The sequence below is a fragment of the Cimex lectularius genome, unplaced genomic scaffold (genome assembly GCF_000648675.2).
Source record: "Cimex lectularius strain Harlan isolate CLEC.00 unplaced genomic scaffold, Clec_2.1 scaffold112, whole genome shotgun sequence".
Lineage (NCBI taxonomy): Eukaryota > Metazoa > Arthropoda > Insecta > Hemiptera > Cimicidae > Cimex > Cimex lectularius.
The window spans coordinates 1256389-1274270 of NW_019392699.1; the positions used below are offsets into that span (position 1 = coordinate 1256389).

At 32.0% G+C, this 17882-nt stretch overlaps 1 protein-coding gene across 5 annotated transcripts; it reads right to left on the bottom strand.

Annotated features, from left to right (window-relative positions):
- Nucleotides 1-498: 498 nt before the first annotated feature.
- On the bottom strand, nt 499-17315 carry LOC106664561 (guanine nucleotide-binding protein G(q) subunit alpha). 5 transcript variants are annotated; one of them, XM_014390389.2, is made up of 9 exons: nt 16553-17314; nt 7438-7622; nt 7224-7378; nt 5465-5593; nt 5113-5241; nt 3997-4126; nt 3774-3927; nt 1649-1756; nt 499-695 (listed from the first exon to the last, which is right to left on the bottom strand). In XM_014390389.2, exons 1-9 carry the CDS (start codon nt 16668-16670, stop codon nt 613-615), a joined length of 1191 nt encoding a protein of 396 aa, XP_014245875.1. In that variant the 5' UTR covers nt 16671-17314; the 3' UTR covers nt 499-612. The 5 variants fall into 5 exon arrangements, with proteins under 5 accessions (XP_014245875.1, XP_014245880.1, XP_014245878.1 ...); XM_014390397.2 differs by lacking the exon at nt 499-695 and adding an exon at nt 1378-1475 and having other exon boundaries at nt 16553-17315; XM_014390394.2 differs by lacking the exon at nt 5113-5241.
- Nucleotides 17316-17882: the final 567 nt, after the last annotated feature.

The following is a 17882-nucleotide window of genomic DNA, read 5'->3' on the forward strand; positions in this document are numbered from 1 at the left end:
ACTGTACATTTGAGGTACGGTTGACAATTTGTTTTTCCATAGTAACTTTAATAAATTTGTGCATTAGAGTTTTGACTTAAAAACACAGCTTATTTACTCATTTATAAGAACAAGAATAATAATGAAAAATAACACAGCACTATAACTGGATCAAATATTTCTCTCGCTCATTTATTTCAATTTCTTTGTCAATGTACAAAAAATGAAAGAAAGATACAAGCTAATAACGTTTTTTTCTGCAGTACAAAGAAGCAAACTTTTTTTGTGTTTTAATTTTTTTTTAAATAATTTTTTTGTATATGAATACATCCATATAGAATCCTCTACTAAGGATTTTATATATATGAGAAAGTAAAAACAATGTATTTACCACTTTAACACCCCAAGTACAATACACTATATGAAACACTTTAAAAATTTATTATTTATTTTTTAAAAGTCAAAGTTGGCTATCAGAAAAAAATATGTATAAATTAGGTTGGAGAAATGGTGGCAGTATTTTTTTTTTTTTTTTTGCATTTTTTGTATTTTTTATTTTATTTTTTTAATGTTGATAATCAAGAGTACTGGAATCATGAGCGATTGGTTTCAGTTTACGCTCACAGCACCATTTCACACTAAATTGTACTCTTTTAAGTTTGATTGCAGTATAGTGTCCTTTACAGCTGCAAAGACAAATCGTATATTCTCCGTATCTGTGAAGAGGAAAAACTATTAATCTTCTCACCATCAGATTTCATTTAAAACAAATTCATTTTGAAAAAGTTTCCTTATGAGGTATTAAGTTTTTGTAAGACATTACAATGCTAGCAAGTTACTATAAATGAAATATTATGATTTTGCACATTTATTATTATTTTTTAAAAATTATAACTATTCACATGGACATGCATTCATTCAGTTATTAAATATTTTCAAGTTTAATCATTTTAACACATGCATTTATCAACCCTCAACCCCAAATTCATCACCATACAAAATTCTAAGCATTTTTTATTGAAACTTGGCAAAAAAGAAAATGAGGAATTCCTTCTGACTTATTGAGACAATAGAAATAAATTGAGGGTGTATGTACAAATAAATAAATTTTACCAAAATGATAAAAACAAAACTAAATAATAAATCTATTTTACTGTATGAAATTATTTATTTATTAGTTCATCATTTATTTTGTCTCAAACCATCTTCAGAATTAAAAGTTTATTGTTAACATTTCACAATTTCTCATTTGAATTTCATGCAGAAAAGAAGGGTAATAAAAAAAAACAATGCTTCTTCTTTTTATTTTATTGTATGTGTACAAAGCCAAAACATAAACCTGAAACCCAACACCTATGTAACTTAAATTAATAAAATATAATAAAACAGTTTGGAAATAAATTAAAAAATGGGTTAGGCTAAATTAAATTCCTTTAATGCCGATTGCATTATTGTATCCTTTACAGCACAGAACACCAACTTAATATTTTCCGTATCTGTAAGCATGCAACATCCACAAAAATTACAAGTTAGCAAAACAGAAATTGTTGAAAGGCAAACAAATAAAATAATAAAGTAACAGCAAAGCAAGAAATGGAAAACACACGGGTTAGATGAACATGCAGCCAAATCATGCTTTTTCCCCAGGCACACCGGTAACAATGTCTACCTGTTGCACATGTGAAGTGAGAGTATATAATCTTCTCGCTGTCAGGGTTTAAGTCGACAAACATTCTGAGTATGAACTCTCTGGCAGCTATCGCATCTCGCTGTGGGCCTGGGTTATCAAGAATTTTACACAAATTAACAAATATCTAAATCTACATCAAAATACAATATGAATATAATAATGTTACACATTCAATTTAAAACCATTTTGTTGGGATAGTACAGGATTAAATTTTAAAAAATTACCTACTCAACTAGTTATGTTACAAATATTTTCAATTTACTGATTGAGTATTGGTGATTTTGCTTGTTTATTATTCCAGATTTTTATCACTACTACAATTACACAGTTTAATTTAATGTGCGGTCAGTACGAAATGGCACTGTTTCTAAAATCAATAATCAGTCGAGTAGTTTACATATTTGGCATAAATACTGTTAAGTTGCAACTAGTGATCACTCATCCACAAGTGAGAACTTTTGTACTCTGATTTAAAGCTTAGCTTTTATGTTGCTCAATTATAATTGACAGAAACACTAGCCGCAATTTAAGTAGAATCAAAATTAAACAAAATATTTTTAGAACATAATGTGTATTGCATAACTTTGTTCGTGTTAATTTCATTTCAGTTATGTATGGTAATGGTGACCAATATCGTTTAAAGTGATTTTTATTAAAGAACATATGTATATTAAATCTTATTTAGAGAAAACAGGTTTAATATTTTCTGTCTAATAGATGTCAGTCTAATGTTGAGTTCAAATGCAGGGCCACTGGATTCAAACCAGGGATCATTACCTTACAGTGATGAGAACCGTGTCAATGCCTAAATTTTTGCAGCCACCGAAATGTATACCAATAGATGCGACACACCGAAACCCCTGATTAAACTTTAAAAAATGTTTAGAGACAGTGGGAAATTTGTTTGAAGGTAGTGGGCATGATAGAAAAGTAAAAACTACTTATTATAATAATTCACTAAAAATTAAATAATAGTTAACAATAAAATAATAATATTAAAATTAACAAAGTAGCACAAGGGAAACTGAGCTACTATTAGTGTACCTAATTGCATAATACTTATAGCAGTTTTACCGTATGAGTTGTGGTTTTTCATTATGACATAACAGAACAGAAATTTTCAATAATTCTGCAAAATGACCATTAAATGAAATATGGTTTGGAGCTCTCACTTATCAGTTGATACAGCTGAAAATACTTGCTATTAAAGGAATAGGTTGAGAGGAGGGGCTCAAAAAGTGACAAACGTTTAGGCTGAGTAAACACATCCTTAATTACTAATTTATTACTAATACTAATTTCAAACTAATTTTCAAATTGTAGATCGGGGTCTAGCTCATTAATTATTGTTCTAGTTTCATCTTTTATTTTGATAACTTGATAAGTTATTAATAAAATTCTTTGAGGGGGTACTCTTAGGTCCGCTCTTATTTATCGATCTCTTCCTAAAATGATTATATACACCTACCTAAAAGTACTTTACAATTAAAAGGGAGGAGTGTAGATAGCTGAAGGATTTTGCGAACTTACGGGCATACGGGTTAACTATTTGCAAAATAAAATAAAACAAGAACGATACTATTTGAAAACATTTTCATATATGATATTTTGAATTATATTATCGCTGAAATGGCACTAATTAGTCCATTTTTTTTTATATAAACGAATCTCTGGTCTTCCTGTTCTGCCAGATATGTTTATATCATAATTTACTTGCAAAAATGTACACCTTCCAAGAACTTTTCACTTATATTCAAGGAAAAAGTCATGTTTTCAATTCTTCAATAATTAATTACTTCAAAAACTATATAAAGGCTACAAGGGTGAGCGCGAAGCACCTATTTTGTGTGGTACTATCGATTTGGTCACCTGTAGCAGTAGTAAAATGAGAATAGAGCATCCTGTCAGGATCAGGGTTCTGCATACTATACTGTTTGAGAATGTATTCACGAGCAGCAACATGGTCCTGCTTTGGCCCTACAAAACCCGTAATTCTATTATCTGGTTACACTCTTTTTTCTGCCTCCTCAACTAAATTTTCTTTCATAACCTAGCTTAAAATAAAAAGGTGAAAAAAAACATGCGTTATTTATTTTTGGCTTACCATCATACTCGGGGAAGTAATCCACTAGATGTGAATACATGATCTTTTCTTCGAGCAGATCTTTTTTATTTAGAAAAAGGATTACTGACGAGTGCTGGAACCATGGGTATGTGATGATAGTCTTAAAAAGTGCTTTTGATTCTTCCATTCGGTTCTGTTCACAAAATAAATTATTTACAAAAAGTCTACAATTTTAAAACTATAATAATAAAAGAATAAAAACCTCATTTTCCGATTCAAATAAAATCTGATCATATTCACTTAAAGCGACCAGAAATATTATTGAAGTAACGTTTTCAAAACAGTGGATCCATTTTCTCCTTTCTGATCTCTGCCCTCCTACATCAACCATCCTATTAAGAAAAAAGTATTAAAATACAACAAAACAATGATATTACAAGAATATTTCATTAAAACGCAATTAGCAAAAAAATTTAAATAAAAATTCATGCTTTAAAATTGTACAGAGCATTCAATCAAATTAGTGCAAAGAAATACAAACTGAAATGAAACCAAAAAAATATATTATTTATCTGTAATTATACTACATGTACATTATGCATATTTCCTTAAATTTTTGTTTGTTAAAACAATATTTTTTTTTTATATATTTCCACTACCTTTATTTTTTTAAATTATTTCATTGCTGCTTCATTCACTGTAGTGCTTCATGGGCTAAATTAATTTTATCTACCACTATGTAGTTTATAATATTCAGACGTTAAAATTATTACAGCAAATAGAGATAAATTATTTCATTTTTAACTAATTAAAACAGATCACAAAATAACTAACTCAAGATATTTGTATTTAAATGTAGAACAAATGGTACTGTTCAACTGTTAAACTTAATCAGCGTAATACATTTATTTTAGCTGCAAATGAAGGCTGGAAATTAAATTGTATTGTTCATTTGTATTTAGTTTTGAATTAAAATATTTGGCACAAGCTAGATGAACATTATGTGAAAATTAAAATTATGGGCCATGATTACTCATAAGAATCACCCATAACAATTTTTTTTTATTGTTAATAAGCACACACTATGTACATGTAACTATCAGAAAAATCTCATCTGCTTCATCCAACAGTCAAAAGTGCACAATCACAAAGCTGTAGATAAAATTATATGTCAATAGCAAATAAAACAGCTGTAAGCTGAAAAAGGGCATAGAAGTAAGCATTTATTATCCCTAATATTTTATATAGGCGGTTAATGAAAGAGAAATCCCAACTGTCAAAGGTAAATAAGAAGTATGATAAATTAAAGCGCGACTGAGAGAGAAAAAAAATACTATTACAATTGCAAAATAAATAAAAGAATAAAGAAACTCAATACCTAAATATAATTGAATCGAGATCAAAAGGATATTCAATGATGCCAGTGGTAGGCGCCCTGGCTCTGAGGATGTCTTGCTCAGTTGGCAGATAGTTTGGGTTTTCAATCCTCTCTAGATCGCTCAGGTAACTGGTCATACCAACATGCAAACATGCATAATTACTTAGACAAACCTGTTTGTAAAGCTTATCATGCTTCATGCAAAATGTGTACATTTTGAATTAAAAAAAAAAAAAAAAGGAAAACATGTCAATTGTAAATATAAAAATTTTGATTTTGCCCATATGCCATATCAATTTAAGCTTTCGTGCAGTCCATCCAATAATTCAGCTATTCTGCCAGCTTCTTTTACCTAAACCGAATCTCCTCTAAATCAAATGGGTACTCTATGATCCCTGTTGTCGGGACCCTCACTCGCAAGATGTCTTGTTCAGTCGGAAGATAATTTGTAGCTGCTACTCTGTCTATTTCCATTAGATAGCTAATCAAGATAAAGAAATAAATTAATTCACTGTCAAATATTTTCAATGAAACTTTATCTATGCCGTTGATTTCCATAAATCTTAAACGATATTTTACCTTTTCCTGAAAATACTACAATTTATAAACTAATTTCAACGATACCAAATCTATATTATTTGAAATACAAATTAAATTAGGGATTAAGTTTTAAGAACATAGGTATTAAAAAATAAATGCAAACGGCATTATTTTGTATATATGTATTATACACATGTACATACATATTATGTATTATAGACAATTTGTAAAACATTTGTGGTCATTATGAAAAAGGAATGAACACAATATGTACTTTCATATTTCTAAAATTTCAAATCAACAACATATACGACTAAATCAACCATACATATGTAACATTCCAGAGTCATAATGCTACATGTGACCACTTGCATTTGTTGTGGCTGTGAATCCGTAATCGTGGAGGCAGCACGATATAACCATATGATGTATAAACATATAATATATGTATAAATACACAAGGGAGTGAGTATGTATTATAATGGTGGAAGTACACAGTGTTCTTGACCTCGCTTCACTTCATGCCCTCTCGCCTAGCCCTTCGGGCCGCTCACCCTTGCAGCGGTATATGAGCATGAGACAAAAAGCCGAGAGGGTAGTGGGGGTCTCGTGCCATGCACTTGTCTATTTCCTACTCCCCAGCACATGGTTTCAGTACTTCTCTGAATTGGCTAGTCACTTTTGTTAATTGACTTTTATTTTTTTTAATTACGTTTTTAAATTATTTTGTGTTAAGTGATTATCATTTCAATTAGGTTAGGTTCCCTTGCTAGAGAGTACATGTTGGTACACTGGTCTCTGCCTTGGGATGCCTCACGTCGAGATTCTAGCTTTCGAATATTTCAGTGTGTTCTACCATAAAAGAGTGAACGATTTAGTTTTAGATAAGTACTTTAAAAATTGATTCATCTTAGATATGTTTTATAGTGTATTTGTACACTAATTGCATAAATGAATTAACATTTTTAGGAATAAATTGATTTTGTCATTATATGCAATCCAACAATGTTATACATATAATTCAGACCAAGACAATGCATATGAAATATGATTGTAGACACATATTTTTAATCTCTTTGAAACTATTTGTGAAATCAATTACTTATTCCATTTCACAAATATTTTACTATTAAACTAAAAAACGAAAAGAAGCTGTCTTCACAAAGTATTTATTCCATAAGAATTTTCCTGAAATGAACATGAGCCTACTACACTAATTTAACAAATTTCTGATGAAAATGTTATTTTATGTTTACTTAAATTTCCTGGCAACTTTGAAAAAGATAATATAATGCAAATTATAGAACAAACAAAAATAATGCAGTGTTAAAAATATGGGAAGTGCAAATTAATCACTAGGATTCTATTATTTTAATCCTTCTTCTTCGCTCCAACTTTAAATATACTTTGAAATAAGATAGCAATTAAACTTTACCTCCAACTCAGGAAAAAATTATACAAATTAAACAGTCATTTTGATTGAAACCAATAAGTTATACTAAACCTGTACAACACTCATGTTGTGCATGTTATGAATGAGTGCCAATAAAATAAATTAAATGAGAACTCACTATTTGGCTGAATCAGTTAACTGGTACTCCCTCCGTCTGTCATAACACTCCTGGATCCCCGTATCGGCCCAGAGTGCTTTGATGGCTTCAACATATGGGCTTTCAAAAGTTGTTACAGTTTCAAAGTCTACACTCCGTATCAGTTCAGCCTTTTCCTGTTGAAATAATATTGATAACCACTCTGGGCTTGGTTTTAAAAAGCGAATATACTTACACTCATAGCTGGGTTTTTGTACTGTATTTTAAGGAGATCCATGGCTCTTATCATAGACTGCATGGCCATGAATATATTTTGGTAGACGAGTTTAATGAAGCCCCGTTTGTCTTCATCTGAGTAACCAGATCCATGGATAATTCTCATCTGTTTGATGAAAGTGGATTTTCCAGATTCTCCAGTACCTGTAAAAATCAAGTAAAAAAAATGATTCACTTTTAATTCTTCTAGCTACGTAAGCATTCATAATTCAATATTTGTTGAGAGCAAATTTAACTAAGGGTTTAAGATTTGGCTATCATCATAAAGGTTTAAAACACTATTTTTACAACACAGTACAGTCAACCCTCATATAACATGATTAACTCGTATGATCCGAAAAAGCCTACCTACAGTTTCAAAAAGACCCCCCCAAGAGTAAATCTCACAATTTATTACTTTCCTCCAATCGCAATTTTCAGGGTGTTATCAGGACATTTGGACCTGAGACCCATAATGGAAACAATGAAATGTCTGATCATTCAATTCATTCACCAATTAAAGCCACAACTAAATGTATTGGATCTTTTTTTTTTATGATCCATAGAGATTTCCTTACTTGTCCCTGAACAAAAAAAGTCTTTTTTGCCTTTTTCTAATGGACCACCCGCCATAGCTATTGTGAAAAGTTTTATCGACTTTCAATGAATTAATCTTTTGGATGTGTCAGAATCGGGGTTCAGGTCCTTTTTCTTCGGAATATTAAAAATTAATTAAATTAATTCAGGCATTGTAAATTAATCGGTTCCTAAGGAGGACTGTCATAGATGATCATACGCTCGAACTAGAGGAAACAATAGTTTACTTTTTCAGAGAAATAAGACCTCAACCTGGATCACAACACATCCAAGAAACTTTTATTCTTTCAATTTTATTCTATGGAGGGTGTGTAATTAAGGAACAGAACACTCCAGATTCAAAATTTTCTCCTTTGGTAGAAGGTTTCTGTATTTTGGGGTTTCCTGTATTTTCCCTATTTAGGGTGTTTTACTTTTTCTTGTCGAGTTGGTAGGGAGAGACATTATAGGGTTATTCACCTTATTTTATCTTTAAAGTAACTATTGCAAAATACGACCATAAAAGGCAAACAATTACATTTTCTAAATACTACTTTTCAAGTTTTATAATAATGTCATATCAGACAAATTACAACTCATGAAAAACGTGTTCCGGGTAGTTAGGTTTTAAAAATTGCTCAATATATATGTCATTTTAACCGCACAAAATTTCCAAACAGCATGCTTGATGATAGGGTTAAAAATAATTGTATCTTATTTATGCATTTATGCAATACATATAGTAGAAAAAATTGAATTTGAGTTTTTTCTTAGAACTTATAAAAATCCAAACACATCCCTTTAAACACCGACCAATTCCTAGATTATAGTGCAAACCATGCTAATAAACTAGTTGAAAGTGTTATTGATTTTGTTAATATTTATGTATGAAATAAATGACAAGTGTTTATTTAGTATGATACAACTTTACTTATAAAAGTGAGGAATAATTAAAAAAAAGATCCTTCTTGTTTTACAGAAATCAGTAATGAAAATAAATTTTCGTTTAAAGAGAAAAACAGGCATGGAACAGTTCGGTCTGCCGATTAACATTTAAGGATTAATTGATTTTTAAAAAAAAAGTTTAAAATGTTTAAAAGTTTTAAAAAAATTTAATTTTTGGTCTTTTCCCGATAGACGTTTTCTGACGATATACATTAAATTTAAGAAATGCACCTATCTATTGGGAATGAAAGTTGGGCATACAGAAGTGAGTTTGGGTAGGTTAAGGGTTTCGCTTTCAGAGAAGTGACCCCAGGAAGAGATCTTTGTAAAAGGGCACTCCGCTACAAATCCGGGTTTATTTGTCTAAACGTAAATTTAAAATATATATGTAATTCATAAGGACATATACATGTATAAAATTAGATAAATTTTGTGACTCATGGTGTATTAGTAGTGTTTGAATTAGGAATGAAATTTGTTTAACGGCGGACGTAGAGGATCGCCATTTTGCACCGGGTGAGGAGGTCTTATCGATTGGTGGGACGGTCACACACACAAGCATGCACACACTCTCTCGCTCTCGCTCTCTCTATTTATTTACTCTCTTTCTCACTCTCTCTCTCTCTCTTTATCACTCCCTCTCTGAACACGCTCGCTCCCAAGCGAGCACGCATGCACGCACGCACGAATGGTCGCATGCACATGGGCCGGGGTCCTTCCGCCATCCCGTAAACGCTAGCCCTCTATTTATATTCCGAGAGGAAGTAACTAAAAGTAAATTTCTTCAACGGCTACAATCCGTTAAAAACTTTCATTTATTAGAAAATCGTCTTTCTTTATTTTTACAGACTATTATTAACACTTAATCGTTTACGGCTATTGTGAACAATCATTACATGACAATACAAATCACTTCTGGAAACTATTTTCAAATAGAAACAAAACTAAAAAAATCAGTAAGTTTGGAATAATAATTAATTTTAACTAATTATATCATTGACAATCATGTGGGATTACAACATAAAAAAGAATTTCCTAGCCATGAGACTGATTGCTGGGCTTCACGCACACACATAATCCTCAAAATAAGGATTGATAATTAATTTCGTAGTAAGGATTATATTTTTTTATAATAAAGTGTAAAGTTCAAATAAGCCTCAAAGATCGTAGTTATCCTTTTCATAACATATGATACTTTAATTTCTCAGAAAATCGGCGTTCATTATTTTTACAGTCTATTAGTACACTCATCGCCTTGGGCAAATGTGTACGATTGCATGACAATAAAAATAACTTTTATAAATATTTTCAAAATAGAAATATTTAAAAAGGAAGAAATACGCTACACTGGCTCCACCAAAACAGTAAAAATATTTTTTTTGCAAACATCAAGTTCCATAGTTTTTCCGTTAATTTAATTAAAATTATGGATGATGACATTTACGATAGGATGTCACCGGTGAATACCGCCAATAATATTCACACAAAAAACCTTAAAAATAAGGTTAAAAATAAGAGTCAATGAATATTTTCATTAATGTTATATAATTTTTTTTTAATTATTTAGTTAAAATAAACATCAACGATTATAGAATCTTACAATTTTTGCAAAGATTGGACATCATCCCCCAGACAGTTATTTCATATTAATTGTTGGGGAGGGGGTTTCTAATGGTTCATCCCTTACCAACAAAATTATAATATACATACACATTAATAATTACAATATTAATAATTACAATGGACATAAATGTCAGATAAAACATCAACGTTCAACGACCGTATGGTTCGTCGATCTTTAAAAAGAAAATGACTTGACCTTTGTGTGAACTTTTTTTCAGTTTTTACTTTCGTATAAATCGCAAAACTGATTAACTTTTCTGTCTGCCCAGAGGACACATCTAAATATAAGTTTATAATGAAAATAAGTTATAGAGACTATGTACTTCCCACTCGTCACAGCCAATGTCACTGTAATAAAATTCCATCGTCTGTATGAATGCAGAATAATAAAATATATTAATATAAATGCGAATTAAAAAGGGAACCTCTTCCAACCGCTTAAAACCGACAATTTGCAAAAAACTTTAAAAAACTTTTCTTCGTTATCTTCTTTCTTTTTCTTTTTATAGATGAAAAATTTCTTTTTTGTAGAAAGGGTTTTTAAATAAAATTGCAGTTTTTCAACGTTTCCACGATCCTGTGCCATTTTCAAAAACCTTATTACATTTTATTTCTGCAAATATAGTAAAAATAAAATTATGAAAATAAATTAATTATAAATATATTAAATACAGGAATGAATAATGAAAAGTTAAAAACAATTTTCCAGAAATAAAATGTAGATCGTTTTCGAAAATGGCGCAGAATCACCAAAACGTTAAAAAAACTAATTTTATTTTAAAAAACACCTTCAATAAAAGGCCTACAAAAAAAAATTTAATTTAAAAAACAATAATAAAAAAATTTAAAAAATAAATTTTAACGTGGAGGCTAAATGTAAGAATAGTCTTCGTGGTCCGCTTGACCAATTAATATCTTTCAATTAATTAAGGTTTTTAGTTGAGATAAAAAAGTCAGTGTCACGAGCGGGATTCGAACCCACGATCTTCGGCTAGATACGCCGCTGCTACCACGTGAGCTACCGTGACTTCGACCCACTCGGACACTTCCCATCTCAACCTCTCCTTTTGAATTTTCCCTACTTTTTGCCATTTTTCAAATGTCGTGTGATCTATTTGATTCTCGGCGACAAATGAAATGGCCACGGAGAGCTTTAGTGAAGTATACTTCATTTTAACATTACATAAATTTGTTAAAATAAATTTTAATTCATTTTTTATTTATTGTAGTTAGTTGATAGTTAATCATTGCATCTGTTACTTGTTATTAATTTATTAGTTTGTGTCTTCAAATTGTTAGTTTTGTCAAAATGTAATTTGTTATTTGGTAGGTCTGCACCTTTATTTATTCATGTTGTTGTTACCCTTTGCTGTTGTTGTTTTCGCACCGAAATTTTTTATTCTTAGTACTTATTGTGTCGATTAATCTTTATTGCTCTCGTTACTTGTTATTTATTTATTGCTTTATGAATTTCTAGTCATGCTAAAAAATGGAATTTGATACTTCATAGGTCCGTACTCTTGCTGAATGTTCCAAAACAAAGCAAAAAAAAAAAAACATTTACTTCATTTTTTGTAAAATAGTTTTGCCCCGAACGTTTTACTTTATTTATAATTCAAATAATGGACCACCGAATTCTCAATAAAAGAAAAATAGGAGCAAATAAAAATGTAAAAACATTCTCGCAAGACAAGTTAAGAGTTGAAAATTGATTCGCGAATAAATTAGTTAATGAATTTATTTCATTATTTTTAGGTACACATTTTTATTTTCCTTTTAGCCAAGTTCATCTGACAATAATGACTATTATAAAAAATTAATTCAATTAGGTCATGGTGTTTAGATATATCAAATATTAACACAGGATGAGAAAGAATACGAACGGAAATTTTAACCCGAATCATCTCACTGACCTCGTTCCGTCCGATCTGTTTCTCCTAAACAGGAGGATAAACCATAGTTTTTTATCAAGTTATAAAAAGTACAGAAAAAAACCTTGCTCTACGCCAGTTGTTAAAGTTATTGAATAGAAATCGCAAGGCGGTATCCATGATTTCTCATATTCTTAGAATAAAAAAATGGATATATAAATATGACTAACAAGAAGGATCTTCCATTAATAAGACACTTTTTTAACTATATTTTATAATCCGAATATAACGGAAAAACCCAAGAATAATCTACATCTATAATTTTTTTTTTTCCTTTTTCTGCCTATGCTCGGTATCTTCTGTGGAGGGTTTGTAAAGAGGAAATCCCGTCATCCGGACTCATCAATGAAGATGGCGAGATGCTTCTGACAGACCAAAGCAGAGAGCATGGGACTACAATGAATGATCAAACATTATATTTATCACCTCGAAGCCTAAGAAGAAAGAAATCTCATAATTTATTCTTACCATGTTAATTTATACTGCAATGGTATCGATTAATTAATAAATGAAGATGAAATGAGATGAAAGGTTAATCATGGGTACGACACCACTCACACACCACACCGATTTCAATAATAAAAAATTAAGGGGGCGTCGGTGCCGCAACGGTTTAGGCGTTGACACGGCGCTCATTACTGTAAGGTGAAGGTCCTGAGTTCGAATCCAGCGGCACTGCATTCGAACCCGACATACTTATAAATGGGCTTTTTTCAAAATCACCGACACCCCGAGGGTTGATATAACCTCTGCTGTTGCGAACCCTCGTAAAAAAAAAAATAATAATAATAAAATTACTATATCTACAATTATGTTGGTCAAAAGTTATTTATGGCTAAAATTCTACTGATTTCCACGCTTTTCCGATAGTGTTGACTTTATACATCACTATTACTAGTAATTGTTGTATATAAAAGAGGAGACATTCTTCAGGTGGAAGATGAGCGTGAAGAAGAATTTCTATAGAAGACCAATCCTGTCATTCAGATTTTCTAACAACTTTTTTAAACTAAACGTTGAATTATCATTTTAAAACAATTGAATTTCAAGATCACATGTTTATTTATTTTATTTTTTTACTTTGAGTATTTTTTTTTTTATTTGAGTTAAAGTGAATCTACATATTCATCCCACCTTCATCATTTCTACATGTTTATTACTGATGTTATTATTACCATTCCTAACCATCTTTGTTAAGTTAACTTATTTTAATCCTCCATATTTGTAATCATACATGAATGAAAATGGAAATGTAACTTTAAAAAACCTGTTTATAAGTTTTGAGGATTCCCTCCGAGTAAGGAATTGTGCAGAAGAAATAAACAAAATAAATACATAGTAAGAATACTGTTTTTCATTGTAGTTAAAGAAAGGGAATTATCTTTGACAATACAAACGGCAGGATAAATATATATTTTTTAAATAATTGTACCAACTAAACTTCTCGCTCTCCCATATACAGAACAAATGGATCTGGTCAATATACTACCCAACAATATTATTAATAATACATCTAAAGCCAGTTTGAAGAGGAATTTGAAAGGAACTTCTACAATGGTCAATTAGTTCATCTGGTGTATGTATGTGTGTATGTATATGTATGTGGGTGTATATGTGTATATATACGGATGTGCTTGTTGTTGTATATATATGTATGCACAATTAGCCTTATTTACAATTGTTTTTATTTACTAGACAAATCCCAAATATTATTTTTATATTCAAATATTCGTATCTAAATTATACTGAATGTTATTATTTATTGTGGTATTCTTTTATTATTGTCAATGTTCAATGTTTTTCAAGTTTTAAATGTTCTTTGTCTTTCTTGTAATTATTGTAATAAAATGAGTTATTTCCCGTAAGTAAATAAATAATGGTTGTATTACCATAAAACACAAAGCGCCAGATGCATAACCAGTATACAATAAAGCCTTTATGCATAAGTTGTTTTAAATAAGCCGCGCCGATTAATTTTAAGCTCTGTCGATTGTTTCAATAAATAAATTTTCTAAGGGAATATGGACGGCATGACAAAACGGAAAAACATCAAAAATGGATCAAATCAACGCCAACATTTAAGTTTTTAAATTTTGGAACTATCAAAATTTCCTAAGGATCTTGAAACCTATAAGTCATGCATATAACCATTTATACAAAACTATACCATTCTTCATGGCAAAATAATGGTCTACATCGTAAATTTACATGAATCACATTGAGAAATTAGACGGTTTTATTATCATCTTTTTCCAAATTGGAAAATTAAATTACTACTAATTATCTTGAGAAGAATGCGATAATCTGAAACGTCTTCCACCCGGAGAAAATGTTTCACTTCGAAAACAGAAAATCACAACGGATTTATAACAAAATTCTGACACAACAACCAAAGAAAGTAATATTCAGTCTTTACTTATAATAATATTAAGTATAGTTCGTATTGTTAATTATGACAACAAATATATATATGAAACTGGACATTTTCAACAAAAGTGAATAATTTTGTGTTTAGTTTTTGAGAGAATTTCATCAACAAACAAACCGAAAAACAATTCAATGTCTGGCTTGAATTCTGGACGACGAATTTACTCCGACAGAATTAAAGTTAGGCCAGGTTGAGGATTATCTTTATCGGTGGAATAGGCCGGATGCAGAATTTTACCCTTCAATGAAAATATGAAAATTTCAATTCTCAATGAAAAAAAATCGTATTTTCCAACTAGGCATTTAATAATTTAGCTTTGTTTCATTTAATAATGGGTGGAATGGCAATTTTACTTTTTAACTGCGGGACATCTCGTCTGAGGTCTGTGGTGAACCTGTAATTTTTTTCCGGTCCGTATGCGTTCGCTGTTTTTGTATCGGGAGCACTTTGCCGACTCCAGAGTCTGTGTGTTGTTTTCTCAGTCGTGTACATTTTCTAAGTTTGTACGAGCACACCGTTGAAAATGTAATGCCAAAAACGAGCCTTGAAGAAGAGTAATGGATGCTAATAGCTAACGGCAATTTTAATATTTTTTTGCAATACGTTTAAAATTTAAACTTAAAAAGTCAATTTTAAATAAATGACAGTGCGTCCAACCGGTAATTGAATCATTTTGGCCGGAGGACGAGTGTAGGATGTGACTAAAAATCATTGCACTGTACAATGTCGGTTAAAACCATTGATAACCTGAACAATCGCGCATTCCAGTTTCAACTTGAAATTTACAACTTGAAAATATTTGATAATTCGTGATCAAGAGCAGAAAGGGGAGAATTGTTTTGATTAAATGAAACATGAAAATTCCCCTCGCGTGAGTGCACATCTTAGGATTTTATTTGGAAGTACAAAAGGCGACGGTGTTTCGTAACCTTCATAGACTTTTTTACAATTTACACATATTTTAATATTAATTAGCGGGGAAAATCCTAAAACCTCTGACCTACTTTAAAAGAAACACTCATGTTGTATTTAGGTTTCGATAGAAATTCGTGAATTGAACTTCTTTTGAAAATTTGCCTATGTATTGTATGTGTTACTAAATCGAGAACGTTTATGAGAACGAGATACAGGTAGAGTTCTCTTAACTAGATTTACTAAACGTCTGAGGGTGTGATCTTTCACATTACATAACCGGGGTTAAAGACATAGGATCTCGTTTTCCCACAAAAGGGAAAAAGCGTAGAGAACCGTTTGAACTTTGAATTTAGAATCTGTCGAACAGAGCAGGAAAGTATTCGATCTATGTACATCTCCAGACAGGGGTTTGTGAAGTTAGGCGGTGTGCTTTTCCACTACGGGCGTTAATAACAAATCGAACATCGCGATGTGAGAGGGTGACGGGGCGACTGTACGGCGAGAACGCCGAACGGAACCGGGTAAAAAACAAATTTAAATTTGTATGAAAAAATCGTGGTACGGGGTGTAAACGTGTTTGGACGAGAGAACGTCGATGACGGGAGGGGTGAGGATCGGGTGGCGGCGGTGGGTAAAATGGTGATAAAGGGCCGGTCGGCAAAGTGGGTGTTACGTACCGAGTAGCAATAATTTGAGTTCTCTCCTGGCATCCCTTTTGTCCTTCCTGAGCTGCCTTTCGATTTCCTGATTGATCCTTTTCTGCTCTTTTGCCTCTTCTGACAAACAGCACGCCATCTTTGGGGCCGGGGGGAAGAGCGGATATTATCTTAGAGGAGCCGTCTTCCTTAACGCTAGTATCACAGAAATTGTCCTCAACGATCCTCCGACATCGGATGGCCCACCAAAACGGGTTCGGTCCGAGAAGGGCGAAAGGGCACGAGTCACGGTGGTCGAGTTAAAAAAAATTACACCCCGATCCTGGGTGTGGTACCTTCAGAACTACGATTAATAGAATCGCGGCACAATCCACTTTCCGTCGTCCAGATAGCGAAACCGACGTTACACTTATATTTTCTCCACTTCACTCCGGCCCCGATCCTGTTAGTGTAATTCAATTGACGAAGCCAGTCATTTCACACCCAGGGAGAGTGTTTTATCTCTCGTCTTATTTAAAAACTGGATTATTACGACAATGGAGGGCAGGGGCCGAATCCTCTCGCCCCGAATCGAAACTCTTTCCGTCTCTCCTCTCGCTTCACCCCCACCGATAAACGCCCCCTTTAACTCGGATTGGACATTTATAATTACACTTCATCCCCGCGGATAAGAATCGCCCGAGAGTTCCATTTATTTACGATAATCGAATTAAAAACACGGAACCGCACCGACTGCAGACGCCTCGACCAAAGATGGCGTCCCGTTCGACTCCCCGATATCCCGATCCCACAATCCAACGGGATCTCCCAAAACAAAACACCCGCCCTTCCACCGCTCACATTTGAAATCCTCCACCCTCTCCGATATCACACTACAAACTACACACCCTTCCGACCTTTACACACTTACATTACAAAATACAGACGCATTTTTATTTTCCTACGCGGACTTAGCAATTAGTAAATTTATAACTATTGGAAACATTATTTCACATATGCATCAGTCCATCTGTCCATTTGTACAATGGTCTCCCCGATGTAACTGAAACTCAAATAATTACCAAGGCGTTAAACTCATTTAATCGACATTTCAAGAGGTCTAAAACTACTAGATGAAAAATATTTCAAATGTGTGCCTATATATGAAACTACAACTTTATTATTTAATTATAATAATCTTGATTCCACATATATTTACACAGTTTGTGATATTTTTCCCTATTCTTGATGATTGCTTGTCAAACGGTGTAAACTGTTTAATCAGTTTGCCCATTAAGATACAATTCATTTTTGAACATCGCTCGGAGAAATTCTGTCTTTTGAATCTTTATTCTGAGGAAACATGCTCTCA